This window comes from Hypanus sabinus, chromosome 12 (assembly GCF_030144855.1).
Source record: "Hypanus sabinus isolate sHypSab1 chromosome 12, sHypSab1.hap1, whole genome shotgun sequence".
Classification (NCBI taxonomy): domain Eukaryota; kingdom Metazoa; phylum Chordata; class Chondrichthyes; order Myliobatiformes; family Dasyatidae; genus Hypanus; species Hypanus sabinus.
In genome coordinates this window covers 1,985,458-2,008,894 of record NC_082717.1, presented here as the reverse complement: position 1 = coordinate 2,008,894, position 23,437 = coordinate 1,985,458, and the positions used below count along the sequence as shown (strand labels likewise).

Sequence of the window (23,437 nt, the reverse complement as noted above, 5' to 3'; positions counted from 1 at the left end):
CAGAAGTTTTCTGATGACTCTGCCATAGTTGGATGCATCAGCAAGGGAGATGAGGCCGAGTACAGGGCTACGGTGGGAAACTTTGTCACATGGTGTGAGCAGAATCATCTGCAGCTTAATGTGAAAAAGACTAAGGAGCTGGTGGTGGACCTGAGGAGGGCTAAGGCACCGGTGACCCCTGTTTCCATCCAAAGGGTCAGTGTGGACGTGGTGGAGGATTACAAATACCTGCGGATATGAATGGACAATAAACTGGACTGGTCAAAGAACACAGGCTGTCTATAAAAGGGTCAGAGCCGTCTCTATTTCCTGAGGAGACTGAGGTCCTTTAACATCCGCCAGACGATGCTGAGGATGTTCTACAAGGCTGTGGTGGCCAGTGCTATCATGTTTGCTGTTGTGTGCTGGGGCAGCAGGCTGAGGGTAACAGACACCAACAGAATCAACAAACTCATTTGTAAGGCCAGTGATGTTGTTGGGGTGGAACTGGACTCTCTGACGGTGGTGTCTGAAAAGAGGATGCTGTCCAAGTTGCATGCCATCTTGGACAATGACTCCCATCCACTCTACAATGTACTGGTTAGGCACAGGAGTACATTCAGCCAGAGACTCATTCCACCGAGATGTAACACTGAGCATCATAGGAAGTCATTCCTACCTGTGGCCATCAAACTTTACAACTCCTCCCTCGGAGTGTCAGACACCCTGAGCCAATATGCTGGTCCTGGACTTATTTCCACTTGGCATGATTAACTTATTATTATTTAATTATTTATGGTTTTATATTGCTATATTTCTTCACTGTTCTTGGTTGGTGCGGCTGTAACGAAACCCAGTTCCCCTCGGGACCAATAAACTATGTCTGTCTGTTACTATTCTTTGCAAGTTTCTTACACATGCACTCAATCTAGATTTAATTTCAAATGATTCAGCTACTCCATGAAAATAGAGCACTGCATACATTCTCCCTGAAGTCATAAAGGGTTATACAACCTGGAAACACCTCATCTATGCTGATCAAGTTGCCTTACCAAGCTTGTCCCATTTGCCAGTGTTTGGCCCATAACCTAACATTTCCTCATGTCCGATTGTCTTTTAAATGTCATAATTGCACCCACCTTTACCACATCCTTTAGCCGCTTGTTCCATATGCTCACTATCCTCCAGGTGAAAAAGTTGCCCCTCACATCCCCTTTAAATCTTCCTCCTCTCCCTGAAAGTTCCAGTTTTAGACTGTCTCCCCAGCATAGGAGACTGTGAGGGAGGAGGAAGAGACAGGGTTTTGGGTAGATCGGGAAAGGGGGATAGAAAGAGACACACACATCAAATGCTGGAGGAACTCAGCAGCATCTGTGAAAATAAACAGTGGACCTTTCAGGCTGAGTCTCTTCATCAGTACTGATTACCTGATGAAGGTCATGGCCTGAATCATAAGACCATAACATATAGGAGCAGAAGTAGGCTGTTTGGCCCATCGAGTCTGCTCTGCCATTCAATCATAGGCCAATCCAATTCTTCTAGTCATTCCCACTCCCCTTCCTTCTCCCCATAACCCTTTGATGCCGTGGCTAATCAAGACCATACCTATCTCTGCCTTAAATACACCCAATGACTTGGCCTCCATAGCCACTCGTGGCAACAAATTCCATAGATTTACCACCATCTAATGTAATTTCTCAGCATCTCTTTTCTAAATGGGCGTCCTTCAATCCTGAGGTCATGCCCTCTTGTCTGAGACTCCTCTACCATGGGAAATAATTTTGCCATATCTAATCTGTTCAGGCCTTTTAACATCTGGAATGTTTCTATGAGATCCCCCCTCAGTCCCCTGAACTCCAGGGAATACAGCCCAAGAAAGCCAGAAGTTCCTCATACAGTAACCCTTTCATTCCTGGAATCATTCTTGTGAATCTTCTCTGAACCCTCTCCAACGTCGCAAGATCCTCTCTAAAATAAGGAGCCCAAAACTGCACACAATACTCCAAATGCAGTCTCACGAGTGCCTTACAGAGCCTCAACATCACATCCCTGCTCCTATATTCTATACCCCTAGAAATGAATGCCAACATTAGAACCATAGAACACTACAGCACAGTACAGGCCTTTCAGCCCTCCATGTTGTGCTGACCCATATAATCCTTAAAAAAATACTAAACCCACACTACCCCAAAAATCCTCTATTTTCCTTTCATCCATGTGCCTGTCCAAGAGGCTCTTAAATACCCCTAATGTTTTAGCCTCCACCATCATCCCTGGCAAGTCATTCCAGGCACTCGCAACCTTCTGCGTAAAAAAAAACTTACCCGATGTCTCCCCTAAACTTCCCTCCCTTAATTTTGTACATATGCCCTCTGGTGTTTGCTATTGGTGCCCTGGGAAACAGGTACTGACTATCCACCCTATCTATGCCTCTCATAATCTTGTAGACCTCTATCAAGTCCCCTCTCATTCTTCTACACTCCAAAGAGAAAAGTCCCAGCTCTGCTAACCTTGCTTCATATGACTTGTTCTCCAAACGAGGCAACATCCTGGTAAATCTCCTCTGCACCCTCTCCATAGCTTCCACATCCTTCCTATAATGAGGTGGCCAGAATTGAACACAATACTCTAAGTGCGATCTCATCAGAGATTTGTAGAGTTGCAACATGACCTCTCTACTCTTGAACTCAATCCCCCTGTTAGTGAAGCCTAGCATTCCATAGGCCTTCTTAACTACCCTATCAACCTGTGCAATGACCTTGAGGGATGTATGGATTTGAACCCCAAGGTCCCTTTGTTCATCCACACTCTTAAGTAACTGACCATTAACCCTGTACTCAGTCTTCTGGTTTGTCCTTCCAAAATGCATCACCTCACACTTGTCCGGATTGAACTCCATCTGCCATTTTTTTGCCCAATTCTGCAGCCTATCAATATCCTCTTGTAACCTTCGACAACCTGCAGCTCCATCCACAACTCCTCCAATCTTCGTGTCATCCGCAAACATACTCACCCATCCTTTCACCTCTACATCCAGGTCATTTATAAAAATCACAAATAGCAGAGGTCCCAGGACAGATCCCTGCGGCACTTCACTAATCACCGACCTCCAGGCAGAATACTTTTCTTCCACAACTACCCTCTGCTTTTGTTTCTTAAGCCAATGTTTTATCCAAACAGCCAAGGTTACACTTATCCTTATCATGACTTTCTGGATGAGTCTCTCATGAGGGACCTTGTCAAATGCCTTGCTAAAGTCCATGTAGACCACATCCACTGCCCTACCCTCATCAATTTCTTTTGTTACCTCTTCAAAAGAGAGGCACGACTTTCCCTTCACAAAGCCATGTTGACTATCCAGGAGTAGACTGTACTTCTCCAAATGCTCGTAGATCCTGTCCTTAAGAATCTTTTCCAGTAGTTTGCAGACCACTGACGTAAGACTCACCGGTCTATAGTTCCCAGGTTTCTCCCTATTACCTTTTTAAACAAGGGAACTACATTTTCTATTCTCCAGTCCTCCGGCACTTCCCCTGCAGCCAAAGAGGATTCAAAGATCATAGCTAATGCTCCAGTGATCTTTTCTCTCAATTCCCACAACAACCTGGGGTGTATCATATCTGGCCCTGGGGATTTATCAATCTTAATGTTTTTAAGAAGATCCAGCACTTCTTCTTCCTTAATCTCCAACCATTGTCCAGCACACAGGCCCACTCTACTTCGACCTCATCCTGATCAAGATCCTTTTCACTTGTGAATACTGAAGCAAAGTATTCATTTAGGACCTCCCCAACCTCCTCCGCTTCCAGGCACATGTTGCCCACTTTATCCTTTAGCAGTCCCACCTTCATTCTCCTCATCCTCCTATTCTTCACATACGCATAGAATGCCTTGGGGTTCTCCTTAATCCTACATGCCAAGACCTTCTCATGCCCCCTTCAAGCTCTCCTAAGTCCTTTCTTTAGCTCCTTCCTGGCTACCCTATATTTCTCATAAGCCCCTCCTACTTCTTATAGCTAACATATGCTTCCTTTTTCCTCTTGACGAGTTGCCTCACATGTTTCGTCAGCCACGGTTCCTTTTTCCTACCATTTTTTCCTTGCCCCAGTGGGACAAACCTATCCTGAACCCAGCTCAAGTCCCTAAACTTCTCCCACATTACTTCTGTGCTTTCCCCTTTGAACATCTGTTTCCAATTTATTCTTGCTAGTTCCTGCCTCATCCCTTCAAAGTTAGCCCTTCCCCAGTTAAGCACTTTACCATTTCGTTTGATTTCATCCCTTTCCATAGCTGTGCTGAAGCTAAGGGAGATGTGGTCACTCTCACCAAAATGCTCCCCCACCAAGAGGTCTGTCACCTGACCAGGTTCATTACCCAGAACTAGATCCAGTATAGCCTCTCCTCTCGTCGGCCAGTCCACATACTGTGTCAGGAATCCTTCTTGAACACACCTGACAAATTCAGCCCCATCTATCCCCCTTGCACTCAGGAGGTGCAAGTCAATATGAGGGAAATTGAAATCACCCATAACTACTACCCTGTATTTTGTTCACCATTCTAAAATCTGCCTGCTTATCTGCTCCTCGGTGTCCCGAGGGCTATTTGGGGGCCTATAGACTACTCCCAGCACAGTGACTGATCCCTACCTATATCCGATTTCCACCCAGACCGACTCAGTAGACACTCCCTCTGCAGTGCCCTTCCTTTCTATAGCCGTGATACTATCCCTGACCAGCAATGCCACTCCCCCCTTTTCTACCTCCCATCCTATTTCTTTTAAATCACCTGAACCTCGGAACCTGCATCATCCAATCCTGCCCTTCCTCCAACCAAGTTTCAGTTACAGCCACAACATCATAATTCCACGTACTAATCCATGATCTAAGTTCATCCTCCTTGTTCCTAATACTCCTAGCATTGAAATAGACACATTTCAACCCCTTTAACCGGCTACAATTATGTTCTGTCCCCTGCCTGTCCTTCCTCATCAACTCAGAACTCTTAGCATCATGCCCTTGTCCTTCCACCTTAATCCCTGCACTCACATTCTGATTCCCACCCCCCTGCCAAACTAGTTTAAACCCTCCCCAACAGCTCTATCAAACCTGCCCACCAGGGTATTGGTCCCCCTGGGATTCAAGTGCAACCCATCCTTTTTGTACAGGTCACACCTGCCCCAAAAGAGGTCCCAATGATCCAGAAATCTGAATCCCTGCCCCCTGCTCCAATCCCTCAGCTACGCATTTATCCTCCACCTCATTCTATTCCTATTCTCACTGTTGCGTGGCACAGGCAGTAATCCAGAGATTACTACCTTTGAGATCCTGCTTTTCACCTTCCTTCCTAACTCCCTGTAATCTTCTTTCAGGACCTCTTCCCTTTTCCTACCTATGTCATTGGTACCAATATGTACCACGACCTCTGGCTGTTCTCCCTCCCACTGCAGGATTTCTTGTATTCACCTTCTTCAGAACCGACTCAACCTGGAGGTTAACCTTTAGGGTGGGGGGGGGTCACATGGGGTTTTGACGTGTCCCAGGAGCTACGCCTACCTTCACCTTTTACCTCACCCTAATAGTAGTTAATTCTATTTTTTAAGTGATAGAAGTGAGCTGTAACAGGCTGAATGAAATGATGAAGCCAGGTAAAGGGAAGAAACAAGAAAAGGGCGCAGGAGAAGATTCTGGCGAGGGCTCCGCAAAGCTAGCGGGCCCAGGAGAAGCTAAAGCCAATGCTGCTAGGGCCCCGGTCCCAGCTACCATCGAAGAAGTCCTTGAGGTGGTAAACAAACTGTACAGTTTGATAGATGGGAGACATGTAGAGCATAATAAGTCAATCATGAACTTAACAGCGGCTCTAACCGAGGGCAGTAAGCGTGTTTCTTTAATGGAGGATGCCACTTAATCGTATGAGAGACGAATCGAAGAGGTGGCGAGGCGGCTTGAAAGTCTAATATCCCAAAACACACAGCTACAGGCGAAGGTGGATGACCTCCATCAGCCGATTAAAGTGGACCGTGCCCACCGGAGCCTAGCACCTGCTAAAAATGGCAGGCCAAGAGCTATTATTGCGAGGCTGCACCATTACCAGGTTAAAGAGCTGGTGCTACGGTTGTCCAGGGAGACAGCTCCGCTGCTATATGACGGGCGTCCGGTGTTCACTTACCCAGATTTAACCTCAGCTACCATGAGGAAACGTCAAGATTTTCAGCACATTAAGGAGAAATGCAAAGCCAGGGAAATTAGGTGTGGATTCCGGTACCTGGCGACGTTTGTGGTTACAATTAACAATAGCAACAGTACATTCAGCACTGTAGCCATAGCGGAGGAGTTCCTGAGCCAAGAAGTTAAAGATTGGCATTTGGACACCGTATAAACCTAAAAATGGATTAACGCTGGGTAACTGGATTCATCGTTGATCGATAGCAGCTTCATCTAGAGACTATTTGTTATGTTCAGTGTATGAGGAACTGAAAAATAAGCTCACACTAAGATGTGGATGAGGACTGATTGTTATTATTTATTTTTATATTTCATAGTGTATTTGTGAAGAGATGTTTCTCCTGTGTTTAGTGAGTAATGGGTAGTTAAGTTGCTATTCCGGCCCATATGTTGGCCCGTGGATATAGCTTTGACTCTAGGTTAGGGGTATGGAAGTACTACTCCTGGTGTGTTTTTATTTTTGGGAGGTTTTTTTGTGTTTCTCAAGGGATTGTTACAGCACATCTATTTGTTCAAGTTACAGTTTGTGTTATGCCGTGACCATACAGCATATTTTTTTTGTTAAGCAGCAGATATGACATCTAATTCGCATATGCACAGCACTGGTGAGGCTAAATTTGTCAGCTGGAATGTACGGGGGATGAATATTCCGCTGAAGAGAGGGAAGGTGTACACTCAAAGCTGATATTTGTTTTCTCCAAGAAATGCACATTAAGAAAACAGCGGCGAAAGTGCTTTGTCTCTCCTGGGCATCTCAGGTCTACCAGTCAAATTTTAGTACTAAAACTAGAGGTGTTGCAATCCTAATAAAAAAACCATACCGTTTGTTCACACACAAACTATCACTGACCAGAGGGGCAGATATGTAATAGTAAGTGGAAAATTAAATTCTATACCATTGACATTAGTAAATGTGTACGGGCCCAACTTTGATGATCCAATTTTTTTTCAGAACCTCTTTAAGGCCATGCCTAATCTGTCTGACTCTAACATAATTGCAGGTGGAGACTTTAATCGCATCTTAAACTCCCTCCTAGACAGACAACGTCCCCAAGTTTGTTTATTTAAAAATAGCGTAACACTTAATAATCTCATGTAATCGTATAACATAGTGGATATTTGGAGGTTTCTTAATCTCACGAAGAAGGATTTTTCATATTTCTCCACAGTACATAAATCCTACTCTAGGATTGATTATTTTCTGTTAGATTCGAAATTGGTCTCGTCAGTAGTTGGTTGCACTTACCATAACATACTTACATCGGATCATACTCCTGTCTCCCTTACACTCAAACTGAACTACAAAAGAGGTGAATATAGTTGGCGGTTAAATAATGCTTTGCTGAAGGATAAGGATTTTTGCTCTTATCTTTCAGATAAGATAGATCTCTACTTAAGCACCAACGATGTGTGCGACGTTGATGATTCCACTCTTTGGGAGGCCATGAAGGCGGTTATTAGAGGTTGCATAATAGCATTTGAGACAGTAGAAAAAAGAAGATTCAAGAAAAGGTTAACTGAAATAGATGATCAGTTGGCAAATCTGGAAGCCTCTTAGAAAATAAACCAGGAAGCAGAATTACTTAATAAGATTACTGCCTTACGGTATGAGTATAATTCTATAATGTCCAAGAGTGCTGCAAAACTACTGACACAAGTCAGACAGAGGTATTTTGAGGATGTTGAAAAGCCCCATAAGTTATTAGCCCATCAGTTAAGACAGATGCAGAACTCCAGGGCCATACATCATATAAAGGTGAAAAATGGCTTTTTATTGACGGACCCAGAAAAAATTAATGTGTTTTGCGGAGTTCTATGCTAATGTTTACCAATCACAAGCAGGTCTGGACGTTGAAGCTATGGAAGCATTTTTTGATAATCTGAATCTGCCCATGCTGCCAACAGATTCAGTAAATACACTTGATGCTGATATAATCATATAACAATTACAGCACGGAAACAGGCCATCTCAGCCCTTCTAGTCCGTGCCGAACGCTTACTCTCACCTAGTCCCACCGACCTGCACACAGCCCATAACCCTCCATTACTTTCCTGTCCATATACCTATCCAATTTTACTTTAAATGACAATACCGAACCTGTCTCTACCACTTCTATTGGAAGCTCGTTCCACACAGCTATCACTCTCTGAGTAAAGAAATTCCCCCTTGTGTTACCCTTAAACTTTTGCCCCCTAATTCTCAACTCATGTCCTCTTGTTTGAATCTCCCATACTCTCAATGGAAAAAGCCTATCCACGTCAACTCTATCTACCCCCTCATAATTTTAAATCTCTCTATCAAGTCCCCCCTCAACCTTCTACGCTCCAAAGAATAAAGACCTAATGTAAGTCTAATATAAGCCTAGATGAGATCAAGAAGGTCATCTTTTCGTTCCCCAATAATAAGGCAGTGGGTCCAGATGGTTTTAGCATGGAATTCTTCAAAGCATTTGGTCCAAAATTGTCACCTCTACTCTTACAAATGTTGAATCACTCCAGGACAGCTTCCAGATTGCCACCTACTTTATGTAAAGCCAAAGTTTCTCTGATTCCAAAACCAGGCCATGATCCCGAGGTGGTTTCATCATATCGCTCCATTTCGCTGCTGCCCAATGAAACCAAAATTCTCAGGAAAGTCCTGACCAATAGGTTAAAAGAATGCATTTGTTCTATTATTCATCCAGATCAAACTGGCTTTATGCCAGGTAGACATATGCATTTTAATTTGCCTCGTCTTTTCAATATTTTATATACAAAACATACAGAAGAGGCTGTAGTCATTTCATGAGATGCACAACATGCGTTTGACCAAGTGGAATGGCCACATATGATGTTTGCATTTAAGAAATTTGGATTTGGACCATCTTTCATCAAATGGATTGAGATAATTTATTTACACCCATCTGCCTCTATTATCACTAATCAGAATATTCCTCTCCTTTTGCAATTCATCGTGGGACTCGTCAAGGCTGCCCCCTTTCTCCGCTTTTGTTTGCAGTTATCATTGAGCCATTGGCTGTAAGCATCAGGCAGGACCCTTTGATAACTCCCATTGATATGCATGGACATAAACATCACCTTTCGTTATACACTGACGATGTCCTTTTATATATCTCCAGCCCACAAACATCAATACCTGCCCTTCTGACTCTAATTAATAATTTTGGTAGTTTCTCAGGTTTCTCTGTTAATTGGGATAAGAGTGAACTAATGCCAGTCACTGCAGTGGTTAATACACAGTATTTACAGTCTATTCCCTTTAAAATAACTTATGATAATTTCTCCTATCTTGGTGTGTCTATTACAAAAAACCCAGATGACCTTTTGCAATTGAATTGGCGAAACAAAGTTGAACAGGTTAAACGCAATATTGACTTTTGGAAAACACTTCCAATTTCTTTGGTGGGGAGGGTTAATGTAATCAAGATGATTGTACTGCCACGATTTCTTTACCTTTTCCAGTCAATTCCATGTTTTATTCCTCTGTCATATTTTAAGCAATTGAATTCAATTATTATACCCTTTATTTGGAATTATAAAGCCATTAGAATTACTAAAAAGCCCAAGGAAGCAGGTGGTTTTGCCCTACCAGACGTTAAAATGTATTACTGGGCTGCCATTCTTGCATGCTGGAAAAAAGGCCCGCCCTCTACCTCAGACTCGTGCCCAGCATGGTTACTCACAGAGCGAATGCTTTGTAAGAAGACTTCCTTACCAGCTCTCCTTAATAGCCTCACTGCAGTTAATAAGTCACATTTTAGTAACAGCTTTGTGGTTGGCAGCACTATAAGAATTTGGAAGCAGATTTAACTACACATTAAAGCCCCAAAAACTTATATTGACACTCCGATTTGTGAAAATCATTCCTTTTTGCCTGGCCTGAATGATACTGTTTTTTCATCCTGGAAACAGAGTGGCATCTGTAGTGTAGGTGACCTATATATTAATGGGTATCTGCTGAATGATGCTGAGGATGTTCTACAAGTCTGTGGTGGCCAGTGCTATCATGTTTGCTGTTGTGTGCTGGGGCAGCAGGCCGAGGGTAGCAGACACCAACAGAATCAACAAACTCATTCGTAAAGCCAGTGATGTTGTGGGGGTGGAACTGGACTCTCTGACGGTGGTGTCTGAAAAGAGGATGCTGTCCAAGTTGCATGCCATCTTGGACAATGACTCCCATCCACTCCATAATGTACTGGTTAGGCACAGGAGTACATTCAGCCAGAGACTCATTCCACCGAGATGCAACACTGAGCATCATAGGAAGTCATTCCTACCTGTGGCCATCAAACTTTACAACTCCTCCCTCAGAGTGTCAGACACCCTGAGCCAATAGGCTGGTCCTGGACTTATTTCCTCTTGGCATAATTAACTTACTATTATTTAATTATTTATGGTTTTATATTGCTATATTTCTACACTATTCTTGGTTGGTGTGACTGTAACGAAACCTCGGGATTTCCCTCGGGATCAATAAAGTATGTCTGTCTGTCTGAAACTTTGCCTCATTTGCACAGTTACAAGCAGTTTACAATATCCCTGCATCTAGTTTTTTTTTAGATATTTACAAATTTGAGATTATGTTAGGAAATATATACCTAATTTCAAAGTTTTAGACAAACATGAGTCCCTGGAGGAAATAAATAAATTTGATCCGGTTACTCGTTGTGCCGTACCCTATTTTTATCAGATCCTACATAATGGAGCTTGGGTGAAAACTGCAGGTCTTAAACAGGCATGGGTGGATGAATTGGGTATAGAACTGACAGAGGAGGTCTGGGATGAGTGTTTAGAGTATACATGATTGTTCGGTCAACGTTAGACACAGACTTATACAGTTTAAAACAATACATAGACTCCATTATTGCAAAGAAAAGTTGCACAGCTTCTATCCTGATGTTTCACCAGTTTGTAATAGATGTAAATCTGAGAACAGTAACTTGTCACATTCATTCTGGTCATGTTGTAAGTTTTATGCATACTGGAAAAGTATTTTTCACTGTTTCTCTGAGGCTTATGGGAAGTGGTGGGAACTGGACCCGCTCATCGCCATCCTTGGAGCAACAAGTTCCCTATCTTCAGCCAATATGTATGAAAAAATGGCTGTATTGTTTGGAATGGTGACTGCTAAGAAGTTAATCCTGCAAATGTGGAAAATGGACTCTGTGCCTATGTACGATCTGTGGCTGATGCACCATCAATAACTCTCGGAGGCGGGAGGTGAACGATAGGCTTTTATTAGCAGCAAGAGACATCCTGGAGACTGAGGGAGGAACAGTGCCTCCAACCTCCTTTATACCGGGGTCTGTGGGAGGAGCCACAGGAGCAGTCAGCAGAGGGGCGTGTCCAGACAGGTATACCTAGTTTACCACAGTGGCTGAGAGAACTGGCAAATACTTTACATTTGGAGAGACTGAGACTATGTAATGAGGACAGAGGGGACATCTTTGAAAGGATATGGGGCCCTGTATTGTACTTTCTTACAGGCTGAGGACTGAGGTTTTTTTGGCACGGTGCACCTCTGCTGCGTATGTTTACTTTTGCCTTTATATTATTCTCCATTTTGCTGCTCAATACTTAATCTGATTTCGTTATGCTCGTGGTTTTTTGTGCATGTGCTGTATTTTTTTCTGTTGTTTGGAGAAATAAAGAATAAAAATATTTAAAGGAGAAATCAAAAGAAAATTAAACTAAACTAAACAAACTAATCTAAACAAAGCTGGGCTGTTATATTACATCGGATACAACAAATAATGTCAATAACTCCGCTCCTCTGTCAAAATATTTAAGGATAATAATAAGGATTCGGAAAAGGTCAAGTTAAAAAAAAACCTCTAGAGTATCTTGCACAAGGACTCCCAAATCCCTTTGCATCTCTGCATTTTGAATTCTCTCCCCATCTAAGTAATAGTCTGCTTGTTTATTTCTTCTGCTAAAGTGCATGACCTTACACTCTCCAACATTGTATTTCATTTGCCACTTCTTTGCCCATTCTCCTAAACAATCTAAGTCTCTCTGCAGGCTCTCTGTATCCACAACACTACCCACTCACTCCTCCACCTATCTCTGTATCATTGACTTGTACAACCTAGCGTTGACTGTTTATTCCCCTCCATTGAAGCTGCCTGATCTGCTGAGCTGCTCCAGCATTGTGTGTGTGTTACTCTCAATTTCCATCATCCGCAGAATCTCTCTCAAGTTCTGGGGTGATGGTCTAAATCTGTCCAGTGCCAATGCTCTTGAACCCTTGAAAGGAGAATGCTACAGCATCCATCATTATGGGCCCCAGCACCCAGGCCATGCTCCCCTCTCATTGCCGCCTTCTCACATCAGGAGGGAGGTACAGGAGCCTCAGAACTTACAGCATCAGGTTCAGGAACAGTTATTACCCCTCAACCATCAGAATCTTGAACCAAATGGGATAACTTCACTCACCCCATTACTGAATTGTTCCCAAAACCCATAGACTCATTTTCAAGGACTCTTCATCTCATGTTCTCAATATTTATTGCTGACTTATCTGTTATTATTATTTTGGGGCTTTTTGTATTTGGACTATTTGTGTCTTTTGCACATTGATTGTTTGTCTGTCTTGTTGTGTATGGTTTTTCTTTGCACTTGTGATTGCTCGCAAGGAAGTGAGATCTCAGGGCTGTGTGTGGAGGCACATACGTACTTTGATAATAAATCTACTTTCAAGTGCCAGGTTGAGTTTTTCACTCACCATGTCATAAATGGATGAGATGAAATTAATCAAGATGGAGAAGACCATGATGGTGGTCCGCACACTGTATGTCTCCTGTATCCAACAGCACAATTCGTGCATGGCCTTCGGGAGGCAGGCAAATCCCTCAGCCATGGTGCAGCACAGAAGCCAGCAGAGGATGAGCACGATGCAGATGAAATGGCCGAGCCTCATCTCTTCCCTGTGCAGACAAGGGCAGTAAGTTTTGAGAGCAAAACCTGTTGAATGCAGAAAGGCTGAGATCGACTGAAATAACCGTATAACCATATAACAATTACAGCACGGAAACAGGCTATCTTGGCCCTTCAAGTCCGTGTCAAATGCTTACTCTCACCTAATCCCACTGGCCCGCACAGCCCATAATTCTCCATTCCTTTCTTGTCCATATACCTATCCAATTTTACTTTAAATGACAATACCGAACCTGCCTCTACCACTTCTACTAGAAGCTCATTCCACACAGCTACCACTCTCCGAGTAAAGAAATTCCCCCTCGTGTTACCCTTAAACTTTTGCCCCCAACTCTCAAATCATGTCCTCTTGTTTGAATCTCCCCTACTCTCAATGGAAAAAGCCTATCCACGTCAACTATCCCCCTCATAATTTTAAATACATCTATCAAGTCCCCCCTCAACCTCCTATGCTCCAAAGAATAAAGACCTAACTTGTTCAACCTTTCCCTGTAACTTAGGTGCTGAAACCTAGGTAACATTCAAGTAAATCTTCTCTGTACTCTCTCTATTTTGTTGACATCTTTCCTATAATTTGGTGACCAGAACTATACACAATACTCCAAATTCGGCCTTACCGATGCCTTGTACAATTGGAGAGGATGTGGAGAGGATGTTTCCTATTGTGGGTGAGTCTAGAACCAGAGGGCACAGCCTCAGAATATGAGGATGTCTGTCTATTACAGAGCTGAAGAGGAAGTTCTTTAGCCATTGGATGGTGAATCTGTGGAATTCATTGCCACAGACGGTTGAGAAGGCCAAGTTTAAAGCGGAGGTTGACAGGACATTAAACCTTACAGGGAGAGGCAGGAGAATGGGGTTGAGAGGGATAATAATCAGCCATGATGGAACAGTGCAGCAGATTTGATGGGCTGAACAGCCTAGTTCTGCTCCTTTGCCTTGTGGTCTAAATCTTGTCATGAACTGAGACACTGTAAAAGGTAATGGTGGGTGTTGTTGGTCTGACTGTGAAACATCCAAAGGAATGAGTTGATTCACTTTTGGAGAACAGGTAGGGCAGGGACGAAAGACGAGAGAGGAACTGGACGGAAGGAAGGGGGTAAATGGACAGGGGAAGAGAAAGGGAAGGGAAAGGAAGGTGCAGAGGTAGGGAGAGGAGGGAAGAGAAAGAGAAAGGAAGGTTTAGAGGGAGGAAGTGGAGGGACGAGAGAAGAGGGCAGCTATGAAGTGTGGACAGTTGCAGGGAGAAGTAACAGGGAAGCAGACCAGTCCCTTCCTTCAGCCTCTCCCCATCAATTTGCAGCACTTTCTCACTCACCATTCCCTTCCTCCACCGTCGAACACCAGTCTCTCCTCCCTACCTCCACCTCTCAGGGCTCTTCCTTCTCTCTCACCCATCAGTCCCTCTTCCTTCCCCCACAAATCCTGCCCTTCTCCCTTCCTCCATCAGTCCCTCTTCCTTCCCCCACAAATCCTGCCCTTCTCCCTTCTTCCATCAGTCCCTCTTCCTTCCCCCACAAATCCTGCCCTTCTCCCTTCTTCCATCAGACTCTCTTCCTTCCCCCACAAATCCTGCCCTTCTCCCTTCCTCCATCAGTCCCTCTTCCTTCCCCCACAAATCCTGCCCTTCTCCCTTCCTCCTTCAGACTCTCTTCCTTGCCCCACAAATCCTGCCCTTCTCCCTTCTTCCATCAGACTCTCTTCCTTCCCCCACAAATCCTGCCCTTCTCCCTTCCTCCATCAGTCCCTCTTCCTTCCCCCACAAATCCTGCCCTTCTCCCTTCCTCCATCAGTCCCTCTTCCTTCCCCCACAAATCCTGCCCTTCTCCCTTCCTCCATCAGTCCCTCTTCCTTCCCCCACAAATCCTGCCCTTCTCCCTTCTTCCATCAGTCCCTCTTCCTTCCCCCACAAATCCTGCCCTTCTCCCTTCCTCCATCAGTCCCTCTTCCTTCCCCCACAAATCCTGCCCTTCTCCCTTCTTCCATCAGTCCCTCTTCCTTCCCCCACAAATCCTGCCCTTCTCCCTTCCTCCATCAGTCCCTCTTCCTTCCCCCACAAATCCTGCCCTTCTCCCTACTTCCATCAGTCCCTCTTCCTTCCCCCACAAATCCTGCCCTTCTCCCTTCTTCCATCAGACTCTCTTCCTTCCCCCACAAATCCTGCCCTTCTCCCTTCCTCCATCAGTCCCTCTTCCTTCCCCCACAAATCCTGCCCTTCTTCCTTCCTCCATCAGTCCCTCTTCCTTCCCCCACAAATCCTGCCCTTCTCCCTTCCTCCTTCAGTCCCTCTTCCTTCCCCCACAAATCCTGCCCTTCTCCCTTCCTCCATCAGTCCCTCTTCCTTCCCCCACAAATCCTGCCCTTCTCCCTTCCTCCTTCAGTCCCTCTTCCTTCCCCCACAAATCCTGCCCTTCTCCCTTCCTCCATCAGTCCCTCTTCCTTCCCCCACAAATCCTGCCCTTCTCCCTTCTTCCATCAGTCCCTCTTCCTTCCCCCACAAATCCTGCCCTTCTCCCTTCCTCCATCAGTCCCTCTTCCTTCCCCCACAAATCCTGCCCTTCTCCCTTCCTCCATCAGTCCCTCTTCCTTCCCCCACAAATCCTGCCCTTCTCCCTTCCTCCATCAGACTCTCTTCCTTCCCCCACAAATCCTGCCCTTCTTCCTTCTTCCATCAGTCCCTCTTCCTTCCCCCACAAATCCTGCCCTTCTCCCTTCCTCCATCAGTCCCTCTTCCTTCCCCCACAAATCCTGCCCTTCTCCCTTCCTCCATCAGTCCCTCTTCCTTCCCCCACAAATCCTGCCCTTCTCCCTCCATCAGTCCCTCTTCCTTCCCCCACAAATCCTGCCCTTCTCCCTTCCTCCATCAGTCCCTCTTCCTTCCCCCACAAATCCTGCCCTTCTCCCTTCCTCATCAGTCCCTCTTCCTTCCCCCACAAATCCTGCCCTTCTCCCTTCCTCCATCAGTCCCTCTTCCTTCCCCCACAAATCCTGCCCTTCTCCCTTCCTCCTTCAGACTCTTCACTCCTCACATTGCTCCTTCTTCAATCACATCCCTCATTTTCCCCCACCAATCCCTTCCTCCCCCCCACTATTAGACCCTCCTCCCTACCTCTCTACCCTACCAGACCCTTTCTCCCTACCCTCCATTTGTCTCTCCTCCCTCCCTCCATGACCCATCATATCTCTCCCCTCTCTGCCTCGCTCCCTCATTTGGTCCCTCCTCCCTCCCCAGCTGTCTGTCCCTCTCCCATCAGTCCCTCCTCCCTACTTCTCCACCTCACCAATCCCTCCATCCTCCCCCAAACCCTCCTCTCTACCTGTCCACCCCACCAGTCCCTTCCTCCTCACCCCCCATTAGTTTCTCCAACCTCTCACAGGTCCCTTGCTCCCTCCATGCCCCATCATGTCTCTCTTCCCTCCCTCCCTACCCATTCGTACTCTCCCATCAGTCTCTCCTCCCTCTCCCACCCGTCCTGACCCTCCCCCTCTTCCACCCTCCCTCAATCAAACTCTCCTCCCCCTCCCCAGGACTGTCTCTCCCTCATATCTCTCCCTCTTCTCTCCCCCACCTCTTATATCTCCCCACATCCCTCCTCAAATCACCTCTCCATCCTCCCTCCTGCATCCCTCATCTCCCACCTTTCTGCCTCTACCATTTCATTCCACAGGGTTGTTGTAACTCATTAACTTATCTATCAGTGGTTTGGATGATGGGGTTGGTGGGTGATATGAAGACAGGTGGGGTTGTAGGTAGTGTTGAGGAAGCAGAGAGGCTACTGAGGGACTTAAACAAGTGATGAGAATGGGTAAAGAAGTGGCACATGGCATACAGTGTTGGCAAGTATATGTCAGGCATTTTGGTAGAAGAAATAAAAATGCAGACTATATCCTAAATGAAGAGAAAATTCTGAAGTCTGAGGGCCAAAGGGACTTGATATTCCTCATGCAGGATTCCCTACAGGTTAATCTGCAGGTTGAGATGGTGGTGAGGAAGCAACAGTAATGCAACGTTAGATTTCATTTTGAGACGGCAAGAATATAAAGGCAAGGATGTAATGCTGGGGCTTTATAAAGAACTGGTGAGGCCTCACTGGGTCCCTTGTGTGCCCCTTATCTTGAAAGAATGAGGGGGAATGTTGATACCCACTATTTTGCTTTTAATGATACTTATTATAAGATTTTTTTAACAAACTCGTGTATGTTTCACAGTATGTGGTGGTTCATCCCCACTCAGTGGCAGAAGGGGGAATAGCAGCTACAATCTCTTCTCATCTTTCACTGGTAAGTATAAGCACAGTACCCATGTGATGTCATTGCTTTAATTATGTAGCTTTTTAGCTAGTTTATTCCTATCTTATTGTAAAAGTGATGGAATTTTCAAAGGTGCCATGTTTGTTTATTTATTCTGTTGTCTTTATTTAGTTTGCTTAATAATTGTATGTTTGTTTGCACTCTAAAATAAACTGAATCTTGGAATTAAGACTGCTTGTCTTTCCTGAGTCCTGGAAGAATCCTAAGGATTAAACAGAAATCCAGTAGGGACCTTCATCAGGGGAAAGCAGCAGCAGCCGAGTTCATGGCACCATGGGCGGCTCTACGGCACAGGAGGGAAGGAAAAGGAGTGGGAGAGCTACAGCGATAGGGGATTCGATTGTAAGGGGAATAGATAGGCGGTTCTGTGGCCGCAAACGAGACTCCAGGATGGTATGTTGCCTCCCTGGTGCAAGGGTCAAGGATGTCTCTGAGCGGCTGCAGGACATTCTGGAATGGGAGGGTGAACAGCCAGTGGTCGTGGTGCACATAGATCCCAACAATAGGTAAATAATGGGATGAGGTCCTACAAAGTGAATTTAGGGAGTTAGGAGATAAACTAAAAAGTAGGACCACAATCTCTGGATTACTACCAGTGCCATGTGTTAGTCAGAGTAGAAATAGGAGGATATTTCAGATGAATACATGGCTTGAAAAATGGTGCAAGGGGGAGGTATTCATATTTCTGGGGCATTGGAACCAGTTCTGGGGGAGGTAGGACCGGTACAAACAGGACGGTCTGCACCTGGGCTGGACTGGAACCAATGTCCAAGGGGGAGCATTTGCTACTGCTGTTCAGGAGGCTTTAAACTAATGTGGCAGGGGGATGAGAACAAGTACAGAGAGACAGAGGGGTGTAAAATGAGGGTAGAAGCAAAAAGTAGTAAGGTGAAAAGTAAAAGTGGCAGGCAGGCAAATCCAGAGCAAAAAGCAAAAAGGGCCACTTTTCAACATAATTGTATAAGGGCTCAGAGTGTTGTAAAAACAAGCCTGAAGGCTTTGTGTGTCAATGCGAGGAGCATTCGTAACAAGGTGGATGAATTGAATGTGCAGATAGTTATTAATGAATATGATACAGTTGGGATCACAGAGACATGGCTCCAGGGTGACCAAGGATGGGAGCTCAACATCCAGGGATATTCAATATTCAGGAGGGATAGACAGAAAAGAAAAGGAGGTGGGGTAGCATTGCTGGTTTGAGAGGAGATTAACGCAATAGAAAGGAAGGACATTATCCTGGAGGATGTGGAATCGATTTGGGTAGAGCTGCATAACACTAAGGGGCAGAAAATGCTGGTGGGAGTTGTGTACAGGCCACCTAACAGTAGTAGTGAGGTTGGGGATGGCATTAAACAGGAAATTAGAAATGCGTGCAAAAAAGGAACAATAGTTATAATGGGTGACTTCAATCTACATATAGATTGGGTGAACCAAATTGGTACGGGTGCTGAGGAAGAGGATTTCTTGGAATGTATGTGGGATGGTTTTCTGAAGCAACATGTCGAGGAACCAACTAGAGAGCAGGCCATTCTAGATTGGTTATTAAGCAATGAGGAAGGGTTAGTTAGCAATCTTGTCGTGCGAGGCCCCTTGGGTAAGAGTGACCATAATATGGTGGAACTCTTCATTAAGATGGAGAGTGACATAGTTAATTCAGAAACAAAGGTTCTGAACTTAAAGAAGGGTAACTTTGAAGGTATGAGATGTGAATTAGCTAAGATAGACTGGCAAATGATACTTAAAGGTTTGACGGTGGATATGCAATGGCAAACATTTAAAGAATGCATGGATGAACTACAACAATTGTTCATCCCAGTTTGGCAAAAGAATAAACCAGGGAAGATAGTGCACCCATGGCTGACAAGGGAAATAAGGGATAGTATCAAGTCCAAAGAAGAAACATATAAATAAGCAAAAAAAAGCGGCACACCTGAGGACTGGGAGAAATTCAGAGACCAGCAAACGAGGACAAAGGGCTTAATTAGGAAAGGGAAAAAAGATTATGAGAGAAAGCTGGCAGGGAACATAAAAACTGACTGTAAAAGTTTTTATAGATATGTGGAAAAAAAAGATTGGTCAAGACAAATGTAGGTCCCTTACAGTCAGAAACAGGTGAATTGATCATAGAGAACAAGGACATGGCAGACCAATTGAATAACTACATTGGTTCTGTCTTCACTAAGGAGGACATAAATAATCTTCTGGAAACACTAGGGACCGAGGGTCTAGTGAGATGGAGGAACTGAGGGAAATACATGTTAGTAGGGAAGTGGTGTTAGGTAAATTGAAGGGATTTAAGGCAGATAAATCCCCAGGGCCAGATGGTCTGCGTCCCAGAGTGCTTAAGGATGTAGCCCAAGAAATAGTGGATGCATTAGTGATAATTTTTCAAAACTCCTTAGATTCTGGATTAGTTCCTGAGGATTGGAGGGTGGCTAATGTAACTTCACTTTTTAAAAAAAGGGAGAGAAAAACCGGGGAATTATAGACCGGTTAGTCTGACATTGGTGGTGGGGAAAATGCTAGAGTCGGTTATCAAAGATGTGATAACAGCACATTTGGAAAGAGGTGAAATCATCAGACAAAGTCAGCATGGATTTGTGAAAGGAAAATGATATCTGACGAATCTTATAGAATTTTTTGAGGATGTAACTAGTAGAGTGGATAGGGGCGAGCCAGTGGATGTGGTATAGTTAGATTTTCAAAAGGCTTTTGAAAAGGTCCCACACAGGTTAGTGTGCAAACTTAAAGCACACGGTCTGGGGGGTATGATATTGATGCAGATAGAGAATTGGTTGGCAGACAGGAAGCAAAGAGTGGGAGTAAACGGGACCTTTTCAGAATGGCAGGCAGTGACTAGTGGGGTACCACAAGGCTCAGTGCTGGGACCCCAGTTGTTTATAATATATATTAATGATTTAGACAGGGGAATTAAATGCAGCAACTCCAGGTTTGCGGATGACACGAAGCTGGGCGGCGGTGTTAGCTGTGAGGAGGATGCTAAGAGGATGCAGGGTGACTTGGTTAGGTTAGGTGAGTGGGCAAATTCATGGCAGATGCAATTTAATGTGGATAAATGTGAGGTTATCCATTTTGGTTGCAAGAACAGGAAAACAGATTATTATCTGAACAGTGGCCGATTAGGAAAAGGGGAGATGCAACGAGACCTGGGTGTCATTGTACACCAGTCATTGAAGGTGGGCATGCAGGTACAGCAGGTGGTGAAAAAGGCAAATGGTATGTTGGCATTCATAGCAAAAGGATTTGAGTACAGGAGCAGGGAGGTTCTACTGCAGTTGTACAAGGCCTTTGTGAGACTACATCTAGAGTATTGTGTGCAGTTTTGGTCCCCTAATCTGAGGAAATACATTCTTGTGATAGAGGGAGTACAGAGAAGGTTCACCAGATTAATTCCTGGGATGGCAGGACTTTTATATGAAGAAAGACTGGATTGACTTGGCTTATACTCACTGGAATTTAGAAGATTGAGGGGGGATCTTACTGAAACGTATAAAATTCTAAAGTGATTGGACAGGCTAGATGCAGGAAGATTGTTTCTGATGTTGGGGAAGTCCAGGACGAGGGGTCACAGTTTAAGGATAAAGGGGAAGCCTTTTAGGACCGAGATGAGGAAAAACTTCTTCACACAGAGAGTGGTGAATCTGTGGAACACTCTGCCACAGTAAACAGTTGAGGCTGGTTCATTGACTATATTTAAGGGGAAGTTAGATATGGCCCTTGTGGCTAAAGGGATCAGGGGGTATGGAGAGAAAGCAGATACAGGGTTCTGAGATAGATGATCAGCCATGATCATACTGAATGATGGTGCAGGCTCGAAGGGACAAATGGCCTACTCCTGCACCTATCTTCTATGTTTCTTGAAAGCTATCAAATTGTGAAAGACCTTGATAGAATGGATTTGGAGAAGATGTTTCCTCTGGTGGGAGAGTCTAAGGTTAAAGGACACAGCCTCAGAATAGAGGGATATCAATTCAGAACAGAGATGAGGAGGAATGTCTTTAGCCGAACACTGGCTAATTTGTGGAATTCATTGCTAGAGGAGCTGTGGAGGCTGTTTTTATGTATATTTAAGGAAGAGGTGATAGATTCCTGATTGGTCAGGGCATGAAGGGATATGGGGGGGGGGGGGGGGTGGAGGCAGGAGATTGGGGATAAGAGGAAAATTGGATCAGCATGATGAAATGGTAAAGCAGATTCGATGGGCCAAATGGCCTAATTCTGCTTCTGTATCTCATGGTATAATGGACTTTCCTTCTTCCCTCCCCATACCAGTATAACTTTCCTCTCCTTACCATGCCATCCCTCCCCCCCCCCCCCCGCCCCCTCGCACAGGCACACTCCACCACAGTTCTTTATTTGCTGCCTGTCTGTCCCACGGGATGCGTCTCGGTAGGCCTGTGTGTGCCTCTGATACTCACTCGGGCACTGTAAACAAACTCTGTACGGCAATGGTAAACAGCAGCATGAGGAGGGTACAGGCCATGCTGGAGGTGAACACATCATCTCGGATCCTGCGATACTGTGTGTGGGAAAGAGAGGCCAGTGAATACGCAGGGAGGGCAGCGGTGATTCAGATTGACAGGTCAGGAGCTCTCAGAACACTTCAGACCACTACTTCACTACCCCCGCCCGCCCCCTTTCTGCACACCAATTCTGGAAACTACCCAGAAAATACAGTGCATTCCAGTTAATTGGGGCAGCCACTTACTTTCAGCAACTCTCAAAGAGCAAAAACTAATTGAGAAAATAGCTGCGACTCCCTTCATTTATTTGGGACACTGACTTGCTGAACAGTTTTTAATAGCTTCAGACGCTTGCACTTTAGACAGCATATTTAGAGCAAACAGTGTTTAAACAGTATCAACTGCATGAGTTTATATTCAAAATGCAGTGATTTTTGTCACTGATGGTTAGCAAGAAAAAAACAGTAAGACAATTTTGAACTCTTTTGCTCACTGCAGTTTCAAGCATTCAGGCCAAAAATGCCAGATATGGTCGGAGTGAAATGAAACTATTTCACTACTTCAACAAGTTAGAAACTACATAGAATTTGAAGGTATCAACCATCATCTTGAATGTTACAGTGAAAATGAAGATTTGGATGATGCAGTCATCAATAGCATTGTATGAAGGCTAGGTGTCTAGGTGTCTGCACTGATTTTGTTCATTTACAGTCAATCAAAAGAATGCAGCAAGGTACACTGGATTAATTCATCTATCAATAATTATTAGGAACTAATACACAATTTTATAGTCCTGTAGAAATATTCCTAGTGTTATAATTTGTTTTGTATTTCATTTACAGTATTGTGCAAAAGTCTTAGGCATAATAATATAGTTAGGGTGCTTAAGACTTTTGCATAGTACTGTACTAATTTTAAGTGTTGCACTGTACTGCTGCTGCAAAAAAAAGTTTCATGACACTTGTGAGTGATGATAAACCTATTTCTGACATGGGTCTCTATTGTGAACTGAGAGTGGGAAGGGGGCAGGAAGTGAGGAATCTTGTTTGGTAAAAGGGGAAGAAAGAGGGGAGGAAGTGGGAAGCACCAGATAGACATTTTGTAATGATCAATAAACCAATTCTTTAGTATTGCCTTGCCTTGCCTGGTGTCTCAAGGCTGGGTGTGTCTGCTCCTGTGCCACCCCCTGCCTCTGCCACTTGTCCCACACTCCTCCTGTGGCACTCCACCCTACCATTCCTAGCATTATTTGCTCCCACCAGATTTACAAACTTGCTCTCTGCTCCACATTGACGAAAACGGTACTGTGCAAAAGTCTTAGGCATGTTCGTTATATATACGTACCTAAGGCTTTTGCACAGGACTGTAAATGCAGAATTTGTTACGCATTTTATCTTTGTTATAGCTTTTTAACTACTTCCTTGAAACTTTGGCCAATTGAAACAACTGCTTAATTGGGCCAGAATGTACTGAGGCGATGTGTCCCAGTTAACTGGAATCCATGGT

The 23,437-nt window shown here is 44.6% G+C and overlaps 1 protein-coding gene across 1 annotated transcript in view; it reads right to left on the bottom strand.

Moving 5' to 3' along the window:
* The window catches only part of LOC132403305 (adenylate cyclase type 8-like), a 191,743-nt gene that overhangs the window by 103,998 nt on the left and 64,308 nt on the right, over positions 1 to 23,437 (bottom strand). Inside the window, exons 9-10 of the mRNA XM_059986758.1 lie at positions 21,887 to 21,987; positions 12,925 to 13,126 (exon numbers count right to left, since the gene is read on the bottom strand). Of these exons, the coding sequence (XP_059842741.1) occupies positions 12,925 to 13,126; positions 21,887 to 21,987 (303 nt within the window). The remainder of the gene's footprint in view (positions 1 to 12,924; positions 13,127 to 21,886; positions 21,988 to 23,437) is intronic.